This window comes from Cupressus sempervirens, chromosome 6, assembly GCF_028749045.1.
Source record: "Cupressus sempervirens isolate cs-2001-9-10 chromosome 6, ASM2874904v1, whole genome shotgun sequence".
NCBI classification, from domain to species: domain Eukaryota; kingdom Viridiplantae; phylum Streptophyta; class Pinopsida; order Cupressales; family Cupressaceae; genus Cupressus; species Cupressus sempervirens.
In genome coordinates this window covers 432,177,539-432,189,247 of record NC_143123.1, presented here as the reverse complement: position 1 = coordinate 432,189,247, position 11,709 = coordinate 432,177,539, and the positions used below count along the sequence as shown (strand labels likewise).

Genomic DNA, 11,709 nt, shown 5'->3' with positions numbered 1-11,709 from the left:
ATGAAACCTGTTGTGCATACCTTGGATAGGAATTATATGTTGAGTTATGTCATTGTGATTGGTCTCTGAATGTCATCCGATTGGTTACTAGTTCTCCTAGCTTAGTGGGTGGCCTTTCGAGGCCTAGGATGGGAGGTGAGCTCTCCATGGTTGTTTTTTTTGTTTTGCAAATTTCTTGGATAAGTTCTCATGATGGAGCGATCCCAATTTTCTTGGGGCACTATTGGTGTTCTCGATGTCATGTTATAGGATGGTTCTCCGTTGTAATACCACCTGTTGTATTGTATATCCATATTGAGAATAATTACGAAAGTAATAGATTAAATGTTGTAACTTCAATATTGATAAATAGAAATTTAGTTATTGTATGAAATAGAAAGTTATGTGATCAAGTGTTATTAGATTATAAATCATACCTTACTTTCAATTATATTGCTTTGCAAAAAGTTCAAGTTGAAAACTCTCTACTTTCCCCATGAAATTTTGGATTTAATTTATTGTGTTTGAGAGTATTAGGATGTGGATGTATGAATTACTTAATCTATATATGTAAAAATTCATCCTTAAAATCATGTGATAAAATCAATGTTCGATTTAGATATGATCATCTTACTTGCATCTTAAAACCTTAGCCTTTATAAATGTTATTAAATCAATGAATTTTACCTTATATTGCATTGTTTGTAAACTACCTAAAATCACTCCTAACTTGGGTACACAACAATCTATATCCATATTATAATTACAATCCATTCAATAAAATGACCAAACATTAGTACACTATGCCATTATAAAATTCCTATGAGGAAACCTAGTACTTTGTAGGAGAAAGGAAAACTTATACTTTTCATCAAATTGAGAGAGCTAAAATGCTCTTGGAAAAGGTATGGGAAGATTTTAATTCCTCATTTGGTAACAAAGAATATTCTCTGTGAGATTCCCCTTAAAACCATTTTAGACACCTTTTTAAATGATAAATATATATTTATAAAATGGAAATCAACGCAAAAACCTATTTTATCCTACACTTATCTTATCCTCACCACCCACCTATAAGCCTTTAAATCATCAGTCACCCTCCTTGTCTATGCGTGCACCCACGCTGATGTCATTTCCCACTTACACAATTCCATCCTCTGCATGAAAAGTATGCTGCATTAAGGAGTTTGGGGAAGGATGCAAGTCAACATGGGTATTAATAAATTAATAAATAAAACTTGCAATGTATTATGTTTCCTAACTACCCCTCCTCTTTCCAATGTTCCCCCTCCATTTCCTTGCGTTGGGATTTCCACATTACTTTCCATGTGTCCACATCACACTACCATCACCTTGCTGATGTGGATTGTGGCAAATGAGGGTTAAGAGAGTATTTGATTAAATCCGTCCCAATATCCAACATATCCCATCCTACACATTCCTCTCCAAACGTACTCGCTTGGCTAGCTTTTGGGCAGTGTACTAGCTACATGGGACAAAATGATCCCCACGTGGGAAGCACACATTTGGGCTTGGGGAGAAGTGTGGAAAGTGGACCACTTGGGTATTGTGTTTAATAGGTGGTTAGGTGATAGTTAAAGATGTTTAGATTGTAGTAAGTGTTAGTATTTAAGGGTTAGCTTTTATTAAACTAGGAATTTTGTAATATGTTAAATTAAAGTTTAACACATCAAATTTTTGTATTATTTTAGTTTAGTGGGTAGTTGGTTAGTAGTAATAAGTTTTAGTGGGAATGTAGACATAAGGGTAGGATTGTGTGTGTGTGTGTGTGTGTATTATTTTTCATTATGATGTTTAAATTTTATATAATTTATTCTTTTAGGTATTTTAGTGTGATGTTAAGTAATAATATTATATGGGGAACGAGGTTGACCTAGGGCTCGCGTAGTGACAATGTGGGTAGGCATTATGCAAAAGGGAGCTTAGATTAATAACTTGATCAGTTGTCTAAGGACTATGCTACAAGATGCATTGAATATCAAAGGAGACTTAATTATGAATAAATCCATATCTTCTTGAGTTACTATAAGATTATTATCAAGTTGGAAATCGATAATAGTATATCATTTGGTTCCCCCTCAAGTGTAGAATTAGCCCATCTAGGGAAATTTTCCAACATAACGAAATGAACATATGGAATCATGTCAAACCTAATGTGTCTTATGTAATTAGTTGAACATATTAATTCAATTTTAACCCAAGAACTATGAAACCCTAATGTCTTCTCGAATATGATGTCACATCTTAACTATGGTTTAGTCATACCAAGTTGTGCAACCTGAACAAAGTGTTCCTGTAGCACTAAAACCTAAGGTTTTGTAATGGTGCAGTACATTTGAGATGTCGACTCTGCATCATTATGAATTAAAATAAAAAATCACTTCAATCCTTTCAACTTCTCATAACATATTCAATGTAGTAAGTGCTAAACATAGTGTTTATTAACTTAAAAAAAATGTTCGTGTGTTTTTGCCCTAATTTTTGGCATGACAGAAGATCCCCTTTTGTGCACTATGATTGTTGATCTTTGAAAAATTTAAGCTTCATTGTTTTTCATTTATCTTGATCATTGGTGACAATAACTAGACCATGCCTTTTTTCCATTTCATTGAGAAAGAAAACTTTAGCTATTATTCTTATCCATCAAATATCATTATGAATGAACCCTTACCATTTGCATGTGACATATCCTTAATCTTTAGTGTTATAGACCACTATCCTTTCCATGTTTAATTATGATGCCACCTTCTCTATTGCTTTTTTTAATCCATGGTCATTGTTTCTTTCATGAAGCCAACCTCGTTACTGAAATGGCCATTATATTGTTTTTATCTCATTGTTCTAAATACTAATGAATTAATATTGCAATACGAATGTCTCCTCACATGGACAAAACCTTTGTTATCCCAACTCTATATCCTTTATCAATTTACTAATGGCATTAGATTTGCATTTGGAGAACATTTTATTCGTCATCTTTGTGTGAATCTATCATCCATACCATTAAATATGACTTGAAGTTGTCCTCTTCATATATATTGGGCTATATTTTCTTGATATCAATGAATATATCTACAAGACCACCCTCTCTATATTTGATCATGGAATATCACCATTGTCACTGTTACACACTCTTATTCATTTTTGACATTGTTATTGCATCTTTTGAATTAGTGTATCATTGAATATTTATAACTACTTCAAATCATAACGTCTTTATCTACTCTCAAAATATTGTTTGACTATATAGTATACATTGTTCTTGGTGTTCATGATAGTTTAGCTACTGCACTTCTTCAAATTTGAATATCCTCTTCTATGATAATATTGTCTTGTACATATCTTCTTTTTATTTTAATGATTCCTCACATAATAGTGAGTATCCTCCCTCAGATAACACCATAGCTTAAAGATAATAAACATATATTTTGACATTTGAATCTGTTAATTACTGATAATGCACCAATATTTTTGTAAATTATCATAACTACCTCTTACATCATCCTAAATTTCCATTTTTATCAAGTCAAAATGAAAATGTTGTTGATATTGAAAAAATAACTTATAGTATATATTATAAGATTTTCTCACACCTTTCCTCATCACAAATCTCTTCTCATGTGGAGTTTTAATGTAATCATAATATAATATATTTGTGTACATATAACAAGAGCTCTTGACAAGCTTCCTTTTCGGAAGGGCGGGGATTAAAGAGTTTTTAGATGAGAAGTTGATTGTAGATTTGTTATTTGATGTGGAAAATGTGTGAGCGATGTATTTGTATATATATATATATATATATACACACACACACACACACACAAAAAAGAAAAAAAAAAAGAAAAAAGAAAAAAAACATCAATTTAGTTATCAACTACCTATTTCTAATATAAAATTAATGTTTGGCCATTAAATTTTAAGAATAGCTAATGCAACTATCAATTAACTTTGGCACCTAAATTTGGTTCTCAATAATCATTAGTTTCTAACCAAATACATGATCATGCTAAAATATGCTTTGTCATGCTATTGTCTAAAATAAAAATATACATTAAATGGTAATGTAAATGTAATCAACAAGAGTTTCCCACATAAAAGATTCATTCTACAATTAACCTAAAAACTTACAAGTTAGAAAAGATCTTTTTAAAAAAAATTTAATAATAATAAATAAGTTTCCTAATTAACATTAATAGTTAAAAATAAATTCTGAAAACATATAAAAATAATTATAATAGTATAACATTTAGAAAATAAATTTAAATATAATCAATAATTATCTCTTGGAGCTTAGCTAGTTGAAATTGATGAGCTTGATGACCTCATTATGGTTTATCAGAAAGCGGAAGATCAAGCATAGGTCAAGGCTTATCACGTTCTCTCTTTTATTTTCTTGGTTCTAAGTTTGGTTTTTTGTCTTGTAGCTGCCCCTTTTTGTCTATTGTATCTTATAAGTAGGGCTGGTTTCTTTTTGCCCTATTTTCGGTTTATGTATCTTTTTGCTCCGTTTAGGTATCTTGGTTAGGGGGCTACCCTCATACTTTGTACGGTAGTCATCGTGGGGCTTTTGGCTATTTTAATATCATGAAAATCTTTATGACAACTAATATATTATTAGCTTCGTGGTTCTCTCAACATTATGCTTGTCTTTCCATAGTTTTGTTCCTCTAGCCTAATTCTAAAATGTTTGATGTTTGATTTTTTTCCATATTCCTCAAGATTATGTAAGGTAGCAGTTACACAATATAAAGATGTGGTATTTAATTTTGTTAATCAATAGATAGAGTTAATGAAAGATCATAACAAGCATAATTTACAATTCGATTATGAGTTTAGAACATATTTATGCACTAAATTTATCTCAATATGATCACATCTTAACAAATCAAATTCACATCTCAAAAACTTATTTGTGGCATCTTGTTGCATTAAAAGAACACTATGTAATAATCAATCAAGAAGATATGGCCTTTATTTTGTTGGAGCATTTTTTATGATCAGAGTCTCCTTTAGCTCCTTTGGATAATTACAAAATTCTGGCTTCCTCTAGCATTAGTAGAGGAGATTGAGGCTCCTCATGCTCTAGAGATTCTTTTGGTTCTCCATTAGGCAGCTTTGATAATCTAGTGTTAAGAGCTAGTTAGACTCCCATGTATTCAACTGATCCTCATGTAGATATTCTTCCATCCAATTATATCTAACTGTTGGTTGAACATGAAAATAGACCCGTAGGAATGTGATATTTCTTCTCACAGTGGGTACCTAGTTTATTAGTCGAGCAGTGTCGAAAGTTGATACCAATGGATAGAGGGGAACAAGTTGACGACTATCTAAAGGTAGATCATAGTGACAAGGCTGACATATATACATTCCCCTCCAAATATTTGCAAATTTTTTATCTATATTTCCTTAATACTCTGCCTTAAAGAGTCATTTGTAGAGCACATTCAAATTAGCCTTATTAGGCTTAACTAGACTCCCCATGGCTATGAACATAGTAGGAATATCACTTGGAACCCTATATTGCTCAATATTATTGATGTATTCCTTCCCCAATATTTGGTAAACTACCCTTATAATCAAAAAATGAGTATTGAAAAGCACAATAGAGAGATGTGAACAAGAAATTGGATCATCGAATGCCATTTGAGGAATTAATCCTTTTAACTTTATCACAATGTTCATGCTTGTAACGCTGCTATTATTACTCAAATCAATAACCATATTAATCAGTAAAGCAGGTCGCTCACATGCACATTAAACATCCATATTTGATTTGTCATTGTCAACTTTATAGTGAATTTTGGAAGCTTTTTCATCAAATGATCTTTAGGAATTCGAATAGAGAAATTCGTTAAACTTCCTCAAGGTATTCTAATCATGTCCCTTTGTATGGCTTTTCTAGGACGATTTTTGTCTCCCTCTTTCCTTTGTCTATTAATTCATGACAATCTACCAGACTAGTGGCATAGCAATAGCTGGGGTTATCGTCATCACACTATGAATTACAAATTGGTTATTATTTTATTGTAATTTATTATCATTAATCTCAAATTTTAAAATTTAGACATATTAATTCTCTACGAAAGGTACAAAGCAAATCGTTTAAGATCTTGTAATCTTCGATTGAGGTACCTAATAAAGTAGTATTGTCATTCCGAAATATTTGGAGGACATTTGTGGCAGTTGGTAATTAACCTTATTTATCTTTTTTTTAATGTTAAGATCTCTATATAGTATGTTAAGATTTAGTTTTTTAATACTTCTCAAAAGATCATCACAAAATGCTCTTGTAGATTCTTAGGCTTATTGACTCTTTATTTCTTTCTAATAACTAACTATGATCTTGGTCAAGACAACTCTTCTTTTGCATATTCACTCAACAACCCCATAAACAAAGTTAGCAATTTGGAGGATGTACAAGATGGAAACTAGGAATTAGTTCTCAATAACCCAAAAGTCATGGGGTATTTTTGATAAAACATAAAAAGGTGTAAGCATTGAAAATATGTAAATATTGATAACATCTAGAAGGTTATATGCTTCAATAGTCTAGGGAAATGGGGTATGCCCCTTTTAATTTTGTACTTTATATAGGACCTTGGTCTCGGACACTGAAGGTTTTCTTTCTTTGTTCTTTTCTACCAATGCTCATTTTAATAGAGTCTTTCTAATCTCTTATATTGTTTAAAATTATAATCTATAGGACTTCAACCTTTTACCAATAATAATAATAATAATAATATTAAATTGGAAGATGCCAAAAGAGGCTTGGGAAGAGAGTTCACTTTTTGCAAATTTGGGAATGTGGAAATTGGACAACATTTTATTTTAGAATGTGATGCATATAAAGATAAAATGGTCAAATTTGTGAATATTTTATCTAATAGGTCTTAACTTATACTTTTGAAAGGGAGGTCACAAGTTCAAATCTTGCTAGAGTGTAGGGTATGTACAACTTGTTTGTAGCACAATTTGGTACCTCTCACAAGAATTATGAAGTAGTATTATAATGTTTGTCACCATTTGTAAATCTAGAAACACATGACTAACATCATGAACAATAAAAGAACCTTTCCTTATCTATCCTTAATTTTTATTCAATGAGAAACACATTGGAAAGTTGGTGTGCTCATCATCAACTTAGATAATATAAGAAAAGAACTCAATGCTTAATTGAATTCATTTGATATGTCCTATACACTCTGTTTAATTTAGTCAAAATTATCTATCCATCTATCTATTTAATACTTTAATTTGGTTAATTTTTGTTTTTTTCGCTCTGAATGAAAAAATCAGCTCACACGGTTGCACACAGAAAAGCCAACACCTGCTAGTAAATAAAAATATGCCGAAATAACGATTCGTAATCCACTACATTGCTTCAAGCTTACATTGATCTGAACGCAAAAAACAGTTGGGCTCCATCGAATCCCAGTTGTAAATTGAATCAAACGCCTCGCATCCAACGTGGCTCGCCACTAAAATTGTCCGCAACAAAAATATTCCGGTTCTTAATTATCCTTCCTTACAGTCTTACGAATGATATAAGCTCTTTGAATCGCAGAAGGCCTGAACTGTAACCGAGGAAGTATGGATTTCTCCATAGTCCTATTGCTGCTTTCATTGGTTTTTGTGGCGACGACGCCAAATCTCAAAGCAACGGAAGAAGATCCCACCGTCAAAACAATGGAAGAATTTTCTGGTTATTTTCAAGAAGACAGTTACGCCTCGCTGGATTCTCAGACTTTATTCGTCGACAAAGAAAATTTGCAGCGCCAGGTAAATAAATCAAAATGGAGTTACTCTAATTAAGGGAAACTTCTTAGGTTTGCAAGTTAAAAGGCCTCTTATAACACTAAGGTATCGTGTGTCAGATTTTAGCAGTTCTTTGACATGATTAAGCATAAAATTTTAAACAATAGTAAGATAGAAGGTTTTTTAAAATCCAGAGGCCAAATATAGCGCATGTGATAGGTTGTTTTATTTTTTTGAATTATTAATCTCCTGTCTTAATTTCTCGTGTTAAGGACCAAATTTTATTGTAAGCTTCACACTATAATAAATTGTTTCTCTAACGAACTGTTTTTAACTGTGCAAAAGCCAGCTTCTCATTCCGCTCCTCTTTTGGTCCTTAGAAGTTCTATTTATGTCTTCCAAACTAAAGATGATGATCATGTATTCGTCGATTAAATTCATTAAGGCAATATTTCCTATTTCTCTCTAATCCTCTTTTCTATATAGACTTGCCAAATTTATCCATTATATATGTGATAAGTAGGAGATAATTTCCACAGCAAGTCAAATTGTGATATTGCTATCAGGGTTTAACTGTGTGATTTTTGAGTCAAACTCATTGACCCATATTTCATGAGTAGTGATTCAACATGAATCCATCTCTCATGAGAAGAAAGGGAACACTTAGCACTCATTGGATCTAGGGGATGCTTCACCTGACCCATGTTTCATGAGTAGTGATTCAACATGAATCCATCTCCCATGAGAAGAAATGAAACACTTAGCACTCATTGGATCTAGGTGATGATTCAACATGAATCCATCTCCCATGAGAAGAAATGGAAAACTTAGCACTCATTGGATCTAGGCGAACACTTAGCACTAATTGGATCTAGGTGATGTTCACTCAGATCCAATGAGTGGTAAGTGTTCCATTTCTTATCATGGGAGATGGATTCATGTTGAATTACTACTCATGAAACATGGGTCAATGAGTTTGACTCAAAAATCACACAGTTAAATCCTGATAGCAATATCACATAATATATGTCTTTATTTGATTGTTATTTGGAATTTATATCAATAAATAAATATTCTATTTGTTCTTTCACTTACTGTTTTCATCCAAGACTTCTGCAATGCTTTATTTGTTCACCTTCTCAGATATTTGAAGAAGCAAACGATTTTAATGGCTTCAATATGGAAAGGGTACATGTTTCAGTTTGAAGGGTTGATTGAAAATTTTATTTTGAATCTGCTTGTGATTCATTGTTTTCATTTTTTAGTGCTGCTAGTGCATAATTTTCCTTTTGATCCATAAAGTTGTTTATGTTTTTTAAATACTAAGTGACGATCACATTGTGATTCCCATACAAATATATGCTGCCCCTATGCACCAGTAATGTAGTCCTACGATTTCCCCAAGTATAACTCTCAACAGAAATTTATATGATTGTCAATGTATCATGCATGTGGAGCAATGCCAAAAAAAGGTCAGAATATTCATGTTGCCTGCTAAATCAAAATCTACGGCTATCGACTATGGGAAGGATGCTTCGTTGTTGAAAAGAAAATGGAAACAGGGGTTTGCATTGTAGGGTTTGAGGGACCCGGGACTTGTTTGATTACTTGAGCTCTACCTTGGCACATGAAGTACGGCTATGTTGGCGACCCCAGATGTTGGTAGCCTTTGCATGTTCTCCAACCTCATTTTGGTGTCTATTGTCCTTGTGTTCAGTATCTTGTTCACCTCTGCCGCTTGCATCAAGTCTGTTGTGTCCTTGGCCCCTTCTTCCACGCTGACGACCTCAACCTCTATGCTGCTGTTGGTTGGCTTGTACTTGCAGTGGTGGCTTCCAGTAGTCAGCAGTTTGGAATTTGAGTCGAGTTTTGTCAAATTCATCATGTGTTTGCCCAGAATTAATCACCTTTTTCCAATCTTCCACATAGTCATAGATGGTCTTCCACATATTTTTTTGCATCTGTCCATTTGTTTCTTCTATTGATGCCTGCTTTGTAGAGCACGAATGGAGGGAGGTGCTAGGTACCTTGGAACATGTACCCCCCAATCTCCTAGGGCTGTGCCGAAGCCAATCCAAGGTTCTGCAACTTGAAGAGAACGCTCGAGCCCCACCCTCCATTCAAGTTTGATGCATCTCGTGACTACCCTTCTCACCATTTCTTTTCGGCTGAACTTGAGACCCCACACACAGAAAAGGGAGGAGACATCCGTGTTTGCTTCGTGCTTGTAGTCTGCATTGATGAAGTGAATACCCAACAATTCACGAAAGAAGTTCAGGAAAAAGGGGTCATCTGTGATGACAATGTATCTGATCCTTTCATTTGTTATCTTTCCCCAAAAATGCATTTGTTGTTTGTCTGTGCAGAGACTGAAATTTTCTTGCATTTTTGGTGTTTTCTTGCTGTTCTGATTTGTGATGATTGGAAATAAGTGTCTTGGTAATATAGGTCCCCGGGCAATGTAAACATTGATTGCAAGTTCATCGACCTGCATCAGAAATGAATTTAGATCTCTGCAATGAGTACTGGTCTTTTTCGCACATACCTGCAGTTGGTTCAAGGCGCTTGTGGTGTATGGTGGAGCCAGTTTGCAATGCACTTTGCAAATCATAATTGCATCCTTTTCATTGACGACGTTACCTCCACTAAAGCATTTATACACCCTTAGGATGACATGCCTAGGTTGATGCAATAGCCTGCCACCTCATTGTTCATAGGACATGAATTTTAATCCGTTGCTCATTCATAGGACATGAATTTTAATCTGTTGCTCATTTGGAAAGCAAGTCAGCAATTGAGTTGCCCTTGTGTTAGACATGTGTTTATTTGAAGCTGCTAAAATTGTGGAGTTCCCTTCGTTTGAGTGATATGATTTTGTCTATTTTCTACACTTGAGATTTCCTAGTTGCTATTGCGTTTACCATGATTTCTGAGTCCCCTTCGAGATGCAAGTTGTTGACTTGTATGTTGGAGGTCATCTCAACTTTAAGCAATGCTGCTTGAGCTTTGGCCTTGTTATCGGTGCCATTTTCTATTTTCCTTTTCTCAGTAGCTAGGATGTTTCCAGAAGAGTCCCTTCCTTTGCACCCTGTACCAAATAGTTTTGGGTTTCCTTTGGATGCTCCATTGAAGTTGATTTTGATCCATCCATTAGTCGGTGCTTTTGGACACATATTAATCTATGGAAGCCCATTAACAGGCCTCTGCTAGCCCATAATCTTCTCATAAAACACCTTTGAATTACCAATAGCCCTGGTATCATCTGGATAATTTATCAATTCCATAACTTTGTCTGTTTTATTTTGCTTTGTAATGCAAAAAGTTCTCTCCCCCAGAATTTTGATTCTTTCTACAAGCTTCTCAATGGAGTCAATTCCAAGGTATCTCTACTGTATTTAATTCTTCCAAGATACCTTCTTCTAAATAAAAGAATAAAAGTCAAGCTGATTTTTTTCCTTGTTGCAAAAGACTATGATCTTAGTCTTCTTGCTGTTAACTTGCATACTCATCTCCTTGCAAAAGTACTCTTTTAACCCTTGGGAGGATCTTGTGATACAAATGAGATCGTTTGTGTACAAAATAATTCTCACAGCATAATCTCCCCAAAGAGCACTATCCCTGATATAACCTTCCTACATTTTAGGTATGTGACATGTCTCTAAAGATCTAAGTCTCTACCTTATAAGCTCCCATGATTTACCAATCAAAATCATGCCATTTGTAAGAACCCCTTTGGTTCTAACTTTGATAAACATTGGATTGCTTTACTTTTCAGATGTTTGACATTTTGTCAAAAGCTTTGCTTGCAACCTCTACCTTTGCTGGCTTTTATTTTCAGATTATTTTTGCTTACTTGGAATGGTCTCAAATGAAGTCTAAAAGCTCGCAAGTAATTGCTAAGATATCTAAGCAAAGAGCTAAAATGCAAATCCAATCCTTTTTGTCTTCTTT

General features: G+C 33.8%; 1 protein-coding gene across 2 annotated transcripts in view; it reads left to right on the top strand.

Annotated features, from left to right (window-relative positions):
* Positions 1–7,278: 7,278 nt before the first annotated feature.
* The window catches only part of UAH (ureidoglycolate amidohydrolase), a 327,116-nt gene continuing 322,685 nt past the window's right edge, over positions 7,279–11,709 (top strand). Inside the window, exon 1 of one of the 2 annotated variants that reach the window (XM_089788436.1) lies at positions 7,279–7,782. In XM_089788436.1, the coding sequence (XP_089644562.1) occupies positions 7,594–7,782 (189 nt within the window). In that variant the 5' untranslated portion in view covers positions 7,279–7,593. The remainder of the gene's footprint in view (positions 7,783–11,709) is intronic. The other variant, XM_089788437.1, reaches the window with a different exon arrangement.